Source organism: Diadema antillarum, unplaced genomic scaffold (genome assembly GCF_040938485.1).
Source record: "Diadema antillarum isolate AM-2024a unplaced genomic scaffold, OU_Dant_1.0 seq00000788_RagTag, whole genome shotgun sequence".
Lineage (NCBI taxonomy): Eukaryota > Metazoa > Echinodermata > Echinoidea > Diadematoida > Diadematidae > Diadema > Diadema antillarum.
In genome coordinates, this window is record NW_027271676.1 from 571009 (window position 1) to 587656 (window position 16648).

The 16648-nt window shown below is 40.9% G+C and overlaps 1 protein-coding gene across 1 annotated transcript; it reads right to left on the bottom strand.

Annotated features, from left to right (window-relative positions):
• Nucleotides 1-1881: 1881 nt before the first annotated feature.
• On the bottom strand, nt 1882-16585 carry LOC139739211 (uncharacterized). Its single transcript, XM_071649824.1, has 8 exons — nt 16526-16585; nt 12352-12577; nt 11083-11286; nt 9577-9798; nt 7071-7214; nt 5838-6032; nt 3745-4038; nt 1882-2793 (listed from the first exon to the last, which is right to left on the bottom strand). Exons 2-8 carry the CDS (start codon nt 12565-12567, stop codon nt 1924-1926), a joined length of 2145 nt encoding a protein of 714 aa, XP_071505925.1. The 5' UTR covers nt 12568-12577; nt 16526-16585; the 3' UTR covers nt 1882-1923.
• Between the last annotated feature and the right edge of the window lie 63 nt (nt 16586-16648).

A 16648-nucleotide genomic window follows, 5' to 3' on the forward strand; every position in this document is an offset into this window, starting at 1 on the left:
GATGTTCTAGAACTTGTTCCGGCATCAGTAAATATTATTTTCTCAATCTCAAAATGTGGTAGTTGATAGCGTCCCATAAGTCACGTTTTTGTGTCCCATCAGTCACACTGGTTTTCCCTATCCTGCTACTGTACCAATGAGTAGATATTCATACCACTTGGCTCAGGGTAAGCACCAACCCTTTGCTACATTCAGGAAAGAAAATATCTTTCCAGAGACTCTGTGTGTAAGAATATTTCAGAACTTACTTTCCCACGTGAAAAACGGTGGTCCTCAAATGTCCCATAAGTCACGACAGCAATTTTTCGTTGCTGTACGTAATGCAATGATACTTTTCAAACTAAGTATGGTGTTTTCATAAACTGTGATATGATGGATCTAACCATGAACTGAGAAAAATGCATTTGATGCAACTATTTTCTCAAAATACTGGTTTGAAATTGCCAAAAATTGTCACTTTGTCCCATAAGTCACAATGGAATTGACCTGAAATGAGCTCTATAAAAACTAGCTATTATGTTGTACTCTTACTTATCACCAAGGGAGCTCTTGATGAGCATTCAAAACAGTCTAACACACATACATGACAACCTCCGACTGTACAAATGCAGGCCTACTGGGTGAAATGCAGGCCTACTGGGTGAAAGGCAATCACACAGTGAAATTCTGACATTTTGATCTTATATGATGTTTTGTAAGCAAATTATACAACCATGATATAACAAATTTAGACCTTTTTTTTGTCTGAACACAGTGACTTTTATTTTAAGGCATCAGAGGCAACACAGATTAAAGGGGGAACAACTGGAGCAAAGCTATTTCTAAGGCCTGGAAGATGTTCAAAAACAGTGACTGTGACTGTCTTACTTGGTAACAATCACATCATAGCAGTAACAGTAATCACTATCATAACAGTACAAATGATGATGATGATTACGTAAATGATACTAATGATGGTAATGCTAAAATGTTAATGATTGTGGTAGTAGTAGTTGTGAGTTAGGAGTTGTGGTAATAGCAGTAGATGTAACATACGTGGTAGAAGTAGAAATACTTTAAGTAGTAGAAGTATAATCGTAGGATTGTAGTAGCAGTAGTAGTAGTAGTAGTAGTAGTAGTTTTAGCAGTAGCAGTTGTAGCAGTAGTAGTAGAAGTAGTAGAGGCAGTAGTTAGAGGATGAATCACCACACTGAGTTTTAAGTCTTGAGAGTAATTTATATCAGTTGGGTCAAAAAAATTAGCACAAACAAAAAACCCTCAAAAATAAAGTATGCGCCATGTATGATATGCTCTACTGATGCATCACTTATCAGAGTCTAATCAGCATTCAATTAATCTAATCCGGTTAATATAAAGCATTTGATTAATCTATAAAACAGACTCACATTGAATTAGCAAAGCATGAATGATCTGAGCTGATATATTTATAAGATACTCTGATAGTCATACGCCATTTCCGTATTCTTTCTTGTGCATAAAAGTAAAAGTTGCATGGATATCAAACTCCTAGCATTCCACATTAACCCGCTGAGGACGAGTCCCGAGTAAACTCGGGCAGGTGTCTATGGGAAATGCGTGTTGTAGCAAAATCAGTCCGTCCTCAACGGGTTAAGTTGGCAAACTACTTGCACCCTGGCACAGACACAATGTCCATGGTCAAATTTGACAATGAATAAGTGACCAGTTTTGGCCCCTAAGTCTTAGAAAGTATGCACTTCAATGCTAGCATTTTGTAATCATTGGCAATTGTAATTATGTTAATTTGCTGCCATTCACAACATTTTTGGTTGCTGGTCAGTGATGACCATTTTGTTAAGGTTTTCTCTCTGCTTTATATTGCAGACACACACACACACACATACACACAAAATCATCCTCTTTCTTTTTATGGCAATCAAACGGCAGTCACACAATTGGAACTGATCAGCGCTCAGTCTTCAAAACGACAAAGTCATCATCTGAATCCTCACAGGCCTCATTGCTTTTGCTTTCATCCTCCGAGGGCGTGGTTACCGTGGTTTCCCCAAGACTTAGAGTGCTGGTAGAGATGACATCGTAGCTGGCACTGTTTGTGATATCCTCCGGCGAGGGGCTGATGACGGAAATGTCGCTTGGGCTGTCGGCCGAACAGGGCGTGGTACAATCTTCCGGAGGCGGCGCAGCGAAGTAGGAGGCTTGTACCTCTGATTCCGACTGCGACATGGCTGCGGATCCTGGGATGGAGCCAAACTCCGATGGCTCAGAGGAAGGATGGCTGAGGGGACTGCCGGATTGTGTCTCTCCCGCTTTTCCTTGTTGCGATGAGCGCTCTGTCTCCGCGGCAGGAGTGTTCAAGGCTTTGGCATCTCGAAGGTTGGTCGGCCTCGGTCTCAATCGTCCTCCTTGCAGCGGGTGATCCGAGTCACCTTCTCCTCTTCTTTCTACGGGTGCCACAACCCGATCTCCACCACGTGCCTCGGTGGGATCCGGGAAATCGTTGGAGACCAGTCGACCAGTTCTCAGGCGACACCCCTCAACAGCTTGCCGGTTTTCGCCTCTGAGAGGGCTACCCTGTCCCTCAGCCAACACGGCGACATCCTCATCCAGCTGTTCCTCTTCCAGTCCTCTAAGAGTCTGAGGTTGGACCACTGCTCCCTGACGAAGTGCCCCCTGCGCACCCTCTCCTGCTTCATTCCAGGTGTTCCTGTCAGCATTTGTCCCCCTCATCCTCAATCCAGCAGGGGGCAGGGTGGGGGGTCGCACTGCCCTTCTTTCTTGGTAATCAGCATACCTGTGGGGCTCTCGTTCATCATCCTGCAATTTACGAATGAAATTTAAGAATGAAAATATACCTTGCAGTTTGTCAGGCCACAAAGATATGGCTCATTGCCAGAGAATTCCAGAGCAAATTGATTCCAATTTTACCTTGGGTTGTTGATATATGTGGACTTGGGTAATTTGATCCCAGAGCACAAAGCACAAGAATGCCTCAAACTTCTCATGCAATACCTACATATTGCCATATGTACAATGTAATCCTTCATTTCACATTTACATGCAGTTCAGTGACCTTGACCATTGACCTTGGGGACTGACCCTAAACTCTCCTTGTACAAAGAACATTATTAAACAACTTGTATCTACATCTATCCTAACATATTCAATTTCCAATGGATTTTAATTGATACAGTTCTGGTGGAAAATGAAAAATTCAGATGTTGTCCTGTAACATTTGTCCTTAAACTTTCACTGTGAGTAATTTCATATGAATCACTGGGCTTTCATCTGCATTCTTTCCCTTTCTCACTAAAATAACATTACCAGTGGTCATTGTTCTATGAAATTACAGCTTAAAAATGACCTATTTTGCCGAGAACAGTGACCTTAACACCATGACTTTAACCTTTCCCCTCTGCCATTTTATGTGGATACTTGTCTATGTCCACCCTACTTCTTACGAAATGATATTTTCATGGATTTCTATTTGGAAGATGTTGCTGGAAAATGACATTTTCAACCACAGTTTTGAATAGTGACCTCGACTTCAGGGAATTTTGCCCAAATCTCCTCAGCACAGCAACACCTTCACATAGGACACATGTTTTCTTCTCCTTCTCCCAAATAATCATGTTGATAAAAGTATATATTGATATATCTGCATGGTGGGCTTAGATGACTGGGTTGATGGACAGCATGAATAACAGATGAAGATCCTTTGTGCAAAAGTAAGGACAGCCTGAATGAGACACATTCATGGCAACTTACTGGAGCTAGAAGGTAATCACGTCCCTCCGCCTCCAGAGCTGGATCCCTGCCATGCTGGGGATGCTGCACCAGGCGCCTCCGGAGGTGTTGCCCGCGAGGCTCCCGTATGACCCTCCTGGGAGCTGAGATGAAGGCGTAGAGGCCAATGAACAGGAAGATGTAGGTGGAGAAGAGGGTGGAGATGGCGGCCCACAGGGGCAGCTCGCTGTAGATCTCTCGGTGGAACTCGCTGACTGCCCTGCCGAGTTGCTTCATGGGTTCCACAAACATGGAGGAAACTGTGAAGGACAGGGCCTGTGGGGGAGAAATGGCAAACAAAATTCTCACCAATGTCTACCCACTGTAGTGCCCATTACCAATCATCTCATAAAAGAGCACATACAACCCCCCCCCCCCCCCTTTAATGATAAGGTCTTATTTACCCAGGGTTGCCTCTTCAGTGTTGCCACTGTTCTACCATAGGGTCCTGTCATTTCTATTACATTAGTGTTACCAGGTAACCATTTATACACCTCGGTCGAGAGGGACATGGGGGGGGGGGGTTGAATCAACCCCCCCTCAACATTTTCCGTGACCATTCTGCCGAGCGAATTTTTTTTGACCGCGCCACTTGCTGACTTTTTACTTTCAAGTCTTGCACATCTTATGACACCATTTTCGCAAAAATTGGACATACCGTTACGACCCTGCACAACCCTTTGTACATACTTGTCAGATCGAAAATGGCTCAAAAACGTGATTTTGTGTACAAGGTCTATGAAAAATAGAATTTTTTAAACCTTATTCAAATAGTTATTATTTTCACTTTCAATGGCTAAAATCAATCAATCTTAGAATAAATTTTGCTTAAAAAAGGTTTTGTAATAAAATTTGTGGAAAAAAAATGAAAAAAACAAAAGGTAAAAAAAGGAAATATATAAGAAGTTCATAAAACAATGGAATACATAAGAAATTTACTTTGATACCAGATTTTTTTTCACGTACATTGTTAGGAATGCTACAAGAAATAATGTCACCAAAAATTAGGATGCCATTGGCTTTATTTTCTGAATTAGAGCAAAATTTATGATTTCACGCATATCAATTAATATAAAATATAAAAAATGAAAAATTCAATTTTTTTCTTTTATAGTTTGGTAGATTACACGACAAGTAATGTATGTGGGGGGGGGGGGGGGGGGGGGGGGTTGCATCAACCCTCCCCCGGCCACAGAACAGGCCAAAAAGCCTGGCCTGGTTAGGGTTAACAGATATGCCTAAGTCATGGCTCGACACTAACTTTTTTGTTTGGTGGCCCGATGGCGCCACCAAAATCCTAAATTTCAAATTTTTGGTGGCCCGAGAGAAAAATTTGGTGTCCCGAAAAAAAACAATAAAAAACATTAAAAGTCCTTTGTTTTAATGAGTCAAATATTTAAGTTTTATGATAGTAAGAATTAGAAGTTGGACATATCTACTCATAAATAAACTTCAACAAACTTGCAACACTCACTCTCAGGCACTCATTCAGCCCTTTTCATCCATCCTTTAAACAAATTTTACTGCTAATTTCTGGCGCAAAAAGTTATGAATTTATTGACATACTTTTCAAAGAATTTTGGTGGCCCGAGGCGGACCACCAAATTTGCCCTTTTTTGAAATCTGGTGGCCCGACTTTCATTTTTGGTGGCCCTGGGCCACCGGGCCACCGTTAGTGTCGAGCCCTGCCTAAGTATCCAATTACCCGGTCAATATGACAGGTATCGAAACTATTTGTTCAGTTTCCATGTCAATGAAGTAGAGGACTCGATTACGCAGTACCTTATTACGCCAAGACTACTGTACTAGTTGCACTGGAGAAGAGGGCGTATCCAAACTTTGTTCAAATTACATCATCATGTACCAGTCCCCCATGAGAACATACAATAATGAAACCCTTCACCGCCAGCCAAGTACAACAAACTTTTTAAGAGTTGCCTTGGCTACTGGGATTGCTGTAGTTTCTTTTGTTCCAAGGTCTCTACTACAAAAGAACAGGGCACATACAGTGACCTGCCAAACTTCTCACTTCAATGCTGCATCCCCATCACCACCCGTAACTTTCTCACTCTCACCCTTGTTGGTGGAACGTCGAAGACGGGGTCGACAAGGTACTGCATGTGGTACTTCAAGCACTCGTCCATCTTGACACTCGTCATCGTCTGAAACCACTGCAGCAGCGCCTGCAACCACGTCATCTCTTTCGGCTTGCAGCTGAGCGGCACGCCATCTTGTGTTTGGGCTTTGGTGTAACGCTTGATGGTCTCCTCCTGCAAGGCACCGGTCAGTCAGTCGGTCAGTCAGTCAGTCGGTTCAGCATTCAATGTTGAGGACCAGACAGTCAACAATGAATATGTGGTGGGAAGGGGTGGGTAAACAAACAGACAAGTTTCTTTCATTTCAGTCATTGCTCACTGAGTGGTCCAGAGTATACACAGTGGTCCTAATCACAGGTTCACATTGCCCACATGAAGACATTCAACACTCACAACAATGTGGTCACACAGTTGACCGATCGAGCTTTCAATTTCTCTTGTAGATTAAAGTTTTTGATGACATTAAGTTATCTCCAGCAGTAACAGACAATGCATGTACAGTATTATTAGCATTGAGAATTTAGGGTTTCTGGGACAAACACTGACCTAGGGCTTTCTAAAGCTCAGTCGGTAGAGCACCGGGCTTGAATCCGGAGGTCTCGGGTTCGAATCCCATTGGAATCCCATTTTCTTCGCTCATTTTTCCACAAATAGATTATATTCATTTCTTGTCAGTTTTCTTTTGTTTGCAGTTGTTACATACTCAAAAAGCTGCATCACTTCGGTGATCCCTAGCATTTATCCCCAAGTTGCATTATCCTTCAAGTTTATGCCAGGTTTAAGTGTGTGCATGTGTGTCACACACAAACGCTTGCTATAGCTTCAGTCAACCATCCAAACATTGAGAATTTAGGGTTTCTGGGACAAACAGTGAACGAGGGCTTTCTTTAGCTCAGTTGATAGAGCACCAGGCTAGCGATCCGGAGGTCTCGAGTTCAAATCCTGATGGAATACCATTTTCTTTGCTCATTTTTCCAATATATTAAAAAAAGAAGACTTATGTTACCATTCTAACCCATTCAGGGCGGGCTGATTTTGTTATAACTAACACGCATTTCCCACAGACACCTGCCCGAGTATACTCGGAACTAGTCTCCAGTGGGTTTATAGCAATACGTATGATATAAAATTATACAGTTCCACAGAGAGACCACAAATGTCTGTGCCCATTTGTCACATTGAAGCAAATGACTTTGACCGAGAACTCTTTACCTGGTAGAGGTAGATCCAGTTTGATATGAGACTGATGACAAAGATGGCGGTGAAAAGGCAGCCGAGGAATCTTCGGTTCCACAGGATATCCGAGTACATGCCGACACCAAACACCAAACTAATCACTATCGCCGACATGAGCAACTGAACACAAGAGAATGAAATGATCATATCACTGCAGTGAAATGGCAAAACTTCTGGAAAACTGAATTTCAGCACACGCAAAAAAAAAAGAATAATCGCCTGACAATGAAATTAGCAATGACAAACAATAAATTGGAATGTTGCAACATCAGACATAGATTCACTAACTGAAGGATATGTGAACAAGACATTCCACTGTTTGTAAATATATCCTGACATACATATATAAATATAAATATATATATATATATATATATATAAACATATATATTTTTTTTTCTTCCTTTTTTTTTCTTCTTTTTCTTTTTTTTCTTTTTTTCCTTTTTTTTTTTGGGGGGGGGTTATTCTAATACTGATGACCTTTACTTAAGACACTGTGACACAAATCTCTTAACCCAATAGTAACCAAACTGCCCTAAACTGCCTGTCCAATTTTTTATTCTAGTTTTAAGCTGTAATATACTTATTGTTTCATAAAGAATATAAAATTATGTAATTTTGAAGAGGTCAAACATCAACAAAAGTATGTCAGAATTATTTCTGTGACACACAAGTCTCTCTGTAATGTGTTAATAGGTTTTCATAGAAACATCACTTATAACAGACAAAGATTTCAACATGCAGTGATTTATTTTGTATAATTCAGAAAGTTGTCGAAATGAGAGTAATATTACATCCTTTCCAGGGAACAATAGGCAATTATTCAGATTCAGATTCAGATTCAGATTCATTTATTGTCCATATAGGAAATTCTTCTTGTTGGCATATGGGTGTACACATAGGAATATCTGCATACATACATACATACATACATACATACATACATACATACGTATGTACAGAATCTTCAGTTGCTAAAGGGTTAAGATATGGTATTGAAAATCTGATATGACCAAAAATTTGATATTCTACAACTAACAGGTCTTTCTTGATTCTTTGATTGTAAATGATAAAATTTGCAAATCAGATGTACACCTTCAGCCCCCAACATCTACACACTTCTTGCTCTTAATCTGAGAAATGAGCTAATTGCTATATCACAATTAAAACAGCCATGTAGTCAGTTTTACTGCACCTGTGACTGGAATCGCATTGTGGTTTCATCGAAATTCTGGGATTGCTGGTACAGCATCAGTTGTAATGACTGAGGAATTGCACGATATGCAGGGGTGGATCCAGGAATGCAGGAAAGAGGGGGCGCAAAATTAAAAAAAATAATAATAATGGGGGGGGGGGGCATGTGCCCCATTTTTTTTTCTACCTTTTTTATTTTGGTGATCCCTCAAATCTATCCCCAAGTTGCATTATCCTTCGGGTATATGCCAGGTTTAAGTGTGTACGTGTGTGGCACACACAAACACGCTGCTACAGCTTTTGACCATCCGAGCATTGAGAATTTAGGGTTTTGGGGACGAACACTGAACTAGGGCTTTCTATAGCTCAGTCGGTAGAGCACCGGGCTAGCTATCCGGAGGTCTCGGGTTCAAATCCCATTGGAATCCCATTGGAATCCCATTTTCTTTGCTCATTTTTCCACTAATAGATTACATTCATTTCTGGTGAGTTTTCTTCTGTTTGCGGTTGCTACATATTCAAAAAGCTGCATCACTCCGGTGATCCCTTGCATTTATCCCCAAGTTGAATTATCCTTCGGGTATATGCCAGGTATAAGTGTGTGTGTGTGTGTGTGTGTGTGTGTGTGTGTGTGTGTGTGTGCGGCACACACAAACACACTGCTACAGCTTCTGACCATCCGAGCATTGAGAATTTAGGGTTTCTGGGACAAACACTGAACTAGGGCTTTCTAGAGCTCAGTCGATAGAGCACCGGGCTAGCTATCCGGAGGTCTTGGTTCGAATCCCATTGGAATCCCATTTTCTTTGCTCATTTTTCCACTAATAGATTATATTCATTTCTGGTCAGTTTTCTTTTGTTTGCAGTTGTTACATACTCAAAAAGCTGCATCACTTCGGCGATCCCTCGCATTTATCCCCAAGCTGAATCATCCCTCGGGTATATGCCAGGTTTAAGTGTGTGCATGTGCTGCACACACAAACACACTGCTATAGCTTCTGACCATTCGGGCATCGAGAATTTAGGGTTTCTGGGACAAACACTGAACTAAGGCTAGCTATCCGGAGGTCTCGGGTTCGAATCCTGATGGAATCCCATATTCTTTGCTCATTTTTCCACTAAAAAATATAGGGGCGTGCCCCTGGTGCCCCCCCTGGATCCGCCATTAACATGGGTATCCATCCTATAACAAATAATGACAGGTGTATCTTTTTTGCTTTGATTGTGTTTGTCTATGCGATTCCCGAGACTAGTGGATTTACACGTAGCTGTTGTGGACCCAACTCACCAAAATAATGCCTGGAGACGTCATGCTGGCCTGCTCCCAAACCCACTCGAGCACGCTCGTCTGGTTGACGTGGAAGGTCTCAATCGTCATGCCGACGAGGATGTCGTAGATTTCGGCCTTGCGGTAGTTCTCCCGGTCATTCACAAAGTTCTGGAGTTTCTTCCACTTCTTCGCAGAAAGGCTAACTGTAATTTGTGCATCAACTGGACCAGACTCTGCGCCCTGAATGGGATAGATGTCATTGAAAGGAAAGAAAAATTAACCCTATGAAGACTATCTGATTTTGCTATGACACATATTTCACACAGACATGTACCCAAGTACATATTTCTGACTAGTCATTAACAGGTTGAGTTGATGAATGTACAGTCCCTACCTTAAGTCAGATATAAAAGATAAGGAATCAGTACTCAATTCATGTGTCTTAGCCTATTTATCAGGACAGTTATTTCTTCACTTTTTACTTCTCTTACTGCTTTCTTAACCCCGTTGAGGGCGGTTTGATTTTGCTACAACATGTATTTTCCATACACTTTTGCCTGAGCACACTCGGGACTCATCCTCAACGGCTTAATTTGGACAGAGTTAATAAACATAGCACAACGGACCACAGTTGCTGTCTTCAGTATGTTCACAGAGTTTACACACTTTTTTTCCTACCATGGGCTTATAGCTGTATGCAAATTGTTCACACAAAACAAATAGTTGCACAGCATCTCTCCATCTCTCTCTCTTCTTTTCATCTGTCAATCCATCCATCTATCTAAGTCTATATTCATCTCTCATTCTTAGTCTTGGAAGTTGGCAAGACTTGCAGCAATTTATGTCTGTGAATGCCCTCCTCGGTTATCAGCATAAGAACACATTTTAGCATTTTTCAGGATTCTCACTAGCCAAAAGTAACAATAATATACAGTAAATGCAACATTATTATTTCTGTGTTTACAGTACATATATGATTGAAACACAAATGCATAACCCTTCTCAGCCCATCATCACAACAGGACATTGATTTTGTACTTCGAGGGATGGTATTGCTTTGGTTGAGATGGAGCTTCAGGTTTCCAACTTTTTTTTCTTTTTGTGAGACAATGAGAAACCTCTTACGAACTCAGAAAAAGCACACAATTCCAAGAGGAATTCACAGTTTATTTTAGATGTTCATAGTTCACAGTTTATTTCCGATGAAAATTGAGTTTGAAATGGCTGAGATATCCAGAAGCCATGAGGTCCTAATACACATTGAGACCCAACTTTTATCAAGACCATTTTGTTATACTTTGTTCGTGGATATACATATCTCAGCCATTACAAAACAAATTTTCATCAAATAAACTTTGAATCCCACTTAGGATTGTATGTGCTTTTAGATAAGTGGTTTCTAATTATCTTGCAAACAGCTTAAGTCCAAATTCCCCAATCTCAACCAAAATTATACCATCCCTTTAAGCATGCTATGCTGTGTAAAACAAGAAAGAAAGAACAAGACTCAGAAGGTGTCCTCACCTTTGCCTGCAGCAAATTGACCAGATGACCTGTGAGCAGCCGGAAGAACATATTCTCGGCCTTGGCCGAGTCTGGGCAGGGTGTGGGGTCACACTCGCACTCTGGCTGCTGCTCTGACGGCGGCGGGATGGTCACGGGACCGTTCAGATTTTGGCATTCGTTGAGGAGATGCTGTGTCCAGGCCAACTGCTCCTTCAAGTTTTGCTGTCATGGTAGTGAAGATGAAATCAACAAATGTGTCACGGAACGCATTCAAAATAAAGGCATACTGTCTTCTTGCAAAATGTGTCCTTACAGTTTGTCAACATGAAATGCATAGGCCTACACAGAAAATTCACAAACACTTTGTTATTCCAGTGGATATATAACTACCGTCATCAGGTCTATAGGTAAGAGCATCACTTACAAACACATAATCTGACACATGATCTGACATGTGATTGTGATGAAGTTTGGGTTGTCTTCTCACTCTCATCAAGGAAAGCGATTTCTTGGAGCATCAAAATTTAGCAGACGATTTATTTGTGCACTGCTGGTGGAGTCTTGCTTTTAAAGAATTTTAACCAGTAAAATTACAGTAAGCAATCAGTGATAAATCTGCAAGTTTGGTAAAAATCACTCATAAATCGTGAAATAGACACACACAAAAAAAAATATACAGTATGTCGCTTAATGCAAACCCTTCCCCCCCCCCATCAACCCCATCCCCCCCCCCAAAAAAAATTAAGACGTATGGTAACTCTACTACACATTGACCACTTGAAACCGACCACCTGGTTTTTGGCGCACAGAACGTTTAGTATGCACTGCACTGTGCGCAGAGCACATAAAAATGTATTGGCTTTGACTGTCGATGAGTTTGTGGGAAAACGAAAATTTACTGTTCATTAATGGTTTAAATCGAGGACAAAATTTTGAATGCATATTTTAACCGAATCGTAATGTAATGTCAATGGATTTTCTAAAAAGCTTCGTACAACACAGTGTTCAATACAACTCGGTTTGTGTGCTTTGTCAATACAGAAAAAGCGGTCGATCTAACAAAGAAGCAACACCGCCGGGAGCTGAAAGGAGGGCACTCAAGTTCGACGGCGACATTTTTGCACCGAGACTTCGAATTGAAAAGGGGACAACAGCATTTGATAGTGCTGGATTTTCTCAATCACGTAGGTTAAGTTTTTGTGTGAATTTCAGTCTTGAATATTCTTATCAGGCAGATAAAAATTAGGCGGTCGATAAGTAGCAGGACCAACCATACTGCATACATACATCACACTGGGCTCTCGCCTGCTGTCTCTCTCTCCTACGTTTCTCACAGCGAGCACTTGTCTGCGTCACAGGGTCGTAGTCGGTCATGTCGGTGATGTCAACCTTGCAGTCGTCGTCGAGCATGATCTCGTCAAAGTCAGTGACCTCCAGCTGCTGGCTCCCATGACATAGCAGCGTCAAGAAGATCCCAACCATGAACACTGGAATTCCCGGCATTGTTGCTGATCTACAATATCATTCCACAACAGAAGTAGTAAACTTTGATAAACATGAAATTCAGTTAGCAGATCAACTGATGAAAAATGTCATCCACTCACCTTAAATTCTCTCTATGGAGTCGAGCTTCCAGTTGTGGATAATGCTAGGTACTTCAGAGGACAAATCAACTCCAAGCTAAGCTGGAAGACACATATCATGGCCGCACTTATTGTGCACCAAACAAAGGAATACATAAGGTGTCATCACTTTGGGCCCCCCACTTTTTTTAACCCAGAAGTACGTAAGTGGCACTAAAAAGAAATAGATAGAGATCTTGAAGTGTGAGTGTGGTAAGGTTATGTTTTTGTGCTGAAGACCCTTTTTTTCTACTTGTTAGCTGAAGAAACCTGGAAGTGGAAGGGGGGGGGGGGAGATGAGCTGAAGACCTTTTTTTTTTTTTTTTTTTTTTTTTTTAGCTTGTTAGCTCATGAAATCCGGAAGTGGGCCCCCCCAACTTTTGAAAAAAAATATATATAGACAACACATATAAGAAGGCAAACACTTCACACAGATTCCTCCACAGAAACCCTAAATGGCTGCTTCAAGAAAATCAAAGAACAAGCATATATGTGACATACATCCCCCTGATCCTTGAATATGCTTCAACAGCCCGAGGATCCTCACTGCCCAGAACAAATCTGGAAGCTCGAAATGGATCAGAGGCATGCTGCTCGGTTCATTCTTGGCGACTATCACTCTCAACACAGTGTTATCGAAATGCTCCACTCACCAAAAATGGCAGTCTCTTGCAGAAAGAAGGGCCCAGCTGAAAGTCATGATGCATGCCATAGAGCATCTTGCATCTATTATAGATTGATTGCTATTCCACCTGAACCACCTTAAATCTACCCAGTAACACAATCATCTGGACGACAACATGCTCACTCTAGCAACTCTGCAGGACCTCTGGGTTTCAAAATTCCTTTTCCCTTAGTGTCGCGTACATGTATGAAGTTAACTGCAACCAGCCCAAACACAAGCGTTTAAAGATAATAAAAAGTTTTGGTACCTCAAAAGTGTCCTTGAATTTCCTTGTCTTAGTTTGTGTTTCAGGTTAAAGTACCTTTCATATAACTAACACTGTGAGACTTACTCGCCCCAAAGTGCTCTCATGTCTTAGTAATCATGCAATTAACTGCGACCAGGAGCCCCATACGCATAGCGACCAGCAGTCCCATACGCATAGCGTAATCGGGCTTCGCATTGTAGCATTCAGGATCATGACAGATTTAGTATCGCAGGGTAAATGTCAACTTAAAATCCCATAAATTCTTCAATTTGAAGACTTACCAATTAAGTTGAAGTATTGAAAACAGGCTTCGGGCAACGTTTGGTTCTGCCTATAGTCCCTTTCTGTTCGAATTGATGACTGAATGTGACTCGATCGACAGGACCTTATGAGAGCTACATACAGTACACTGAATACTACAGCCAGTGCATGCGAACACATCACATGCACACAAATTTCAAATCCATGAACGGATAAGAAGTTTGTGTGCGCATGCGCTGGCCATGGTATCCAGTGTATGTACTAGTAGCTCTCCCAAGGTCCTCTCGACCGAGTCACATTCAGTCATCAATTCGAACAGAAAGGGGCTAAACAGTATTAAACAATGCAGCATGGCACACTCCCAGTGGATCACTAGTTTTAGCACTGCCACTGACTCTGTACAACATAAAAATTGAAAATACTCTTCCCAGAGGTCAGTAGAACCGACATGTACTTCACCTGGAAGAAAAAGGAGGAACAGTTACCAGTAGAGGTGGGCTATAGAGGGTCAATTTTAGGTCATATTTTCAGAACATGCTCATCACACCTTAGTTTGATGACTTTTTGCCTACTGACACCATTTTTGAAAAAAAGAACGAAAAAAATGCAAAATCAGGGGTGCCCCAGCCGAAATCGTAAAAAATCCAAGATGGCCGCCGTTTTGGCTTTAAAAAGACATTTTTGGCTATAACTCGGCTATTTTTTGGTCTATTGTGATGGTTTTGATGTCTAACCCCATGTTTTAGGGGTCAAGGAAATGGATTATCATGATAATTTTGGTGTAAAACATAAGCTTCTACATGAAACTAACCTTTTTCCCATATTTAGGGTGAAATTTCCTTCTCCTTTACCCCTACCCTAACCGCCATTTTTTGTCGTTTTTTTCCGCATTTTTTTCAAGTCATGTTAACTACCATACTTTTAATAACAAGTTCTAGCAATCCTTTTTTTTTTCTACCGACAATACAGCAAGAAATATACAAATAACTTACGGTATACATGTGTGCGTCATGCCAATACTAGTATGTGGTTGGTGCATTCAGAATGCATGGTAACTGTGGAACCAGTATTAAAATACTGTATCTGCTTTATAGCGTCCATTAAAATTTTGGTCCTAATACCTTTAACAATACAAATAAATATAATAATAAATAATAACAAATAACTAACATTATACATGGTTTACATACAAATGTATGTGTCATGCACATATCGGTACATAGTGTGGCTTGTGCATTCAGGATGCATGCGGTACATTGTAACAGAAGCCAGTGCTTATACTGTAGGCCCCATCTGCTTTGTAGTGCTGATGAACATTTGGTATTCAGACCTGTTGTGCATGACACATATGTAAACCATGTATAATATAAGTTATTTGTCTATTTCTTGCTGTATTGTTGCAAGAAAACACCATATTGATAGCTAGAACTTGTTATTAAGAGTATGGAAGGTAGTTAACATGACTTGAGAAAAATACGGAAAAAAGTGCAAAAAATGGCGGTTGGGGTAGGGGTAAAGGAGAAGGAATATTTATTATTACATCTATTTATTTATATTGTTAAAGGTCTTAGGACCAAAATGTTAATGGACACTATAAAGCAGATACAGTACAATACTGGTTCCACAGTTATCATGCATTCTGAATGCACCAGCCACTTGACCAGTATTGGCATGACACATACATATATACTGTAAGTTATTTGTATATTTCTTGCTGTATTGTCGGTAGTAAAAAACAAAAACAAAAACCACAGATTGCTAGAACTCGTTATTAAGAGTATGGTAGTTGACATGACTTGAAAAAAATATGGAAAAAAGTGCAAAAAATGGCGGTTCGGGAAAGGGGTAAAGGAGAAGGAAATTTAACCCTAAATATGGGGAAAAGGTTAGTTTCATGTAGAAGCTTAGGTTTTACACTAAAATTATCATGATAATCCATTTCTTTGACCCCTAAAACATGGGGTTAGACACCAAAATCATCACAATAGACCAAAAAATAGCCAAGTTATGGCCAAAAATGTCTTTTTAAAGCCGAAACGGCGGCCATCTTGGATTTTTTACGATTTCGGCCGGGGCACCCCGGATTTTGCATTTTTTTCGTTCTTTTTTTTAAAAATGGTGTCAGTAGGCAAAAAGTCATCAAACTAAGGTGTGATGAGCATGTTCTGAAAATGTCACCCTCTATAGCCCACCTCTATTACCAGGTTCTGTATCACTGTATTACTAGGGTCTATACTCAGTCCTGTGTACACAGGGCTGTGTATAGTTGTATCACTGCCACTGATACTCTGCCACTGACACTGTCTCAGTGTCTGTAAATTTAATTTACTTTACCACAGAGCTACAATTACAAACGATTGTAGCTCCATGAACAGTTGATGAATTTACCTAAGTCCTAACTTTAGATCACTATCCCCACTAACCCGGGGGCCGGGGCGCTCCTTGTACACAGTTACTGTGGGAAATTGGGGATGGTCGTACATTGACATATCCCCACTACTACTTACAGCTACGGCACCAAACAGAAACATGGGTATCTCAATCTGATATCACCAAATAGAGCATGTAAGATGTTTGGGAATTGGGCATGCAGGGTGCTTACACTAATTTACGTACAAAACATGTATTTTATACGTTGCAACTCACGTTAATATTACGCTTCTCAGCAGGAGCTACTCGTACACGACCCAACCCTGTCGATCTTCAGCGATTGCGCTTGTATTGTATTGTAAACAGGTCCTTGTCTTAGCTTTGATATAGGTGTTTGTT

What these genes read in the sequence shown, in the direction of transcription:
- LOC139739211 (XM_071649824.1), bottom strand. Translation starts at nt 12,567, where the DNA reads ATGCCGGGAATTCCAGTGTTCATGGTTGGGATCTTCTTGACGCTGCTA. An exon ending in TCAATTTGCTGCAGGCAAAG is followed by an intron (nt 9,799 to 11,082) that starts GTGAGGACACCT and finishes TATCCCATTCAG; the next exon opens with GGCGCAGAGTCTGGTCCAGT. An exon ending in TCGACGTTCCACCAACAAGG is followed by an intron (nt 4,039 to 5,837) that starts GTGAGAGTGAGA and finishes TCTCCCCCACAG; the next exon opens with GCCCTGTCCTTCACAGTTTC.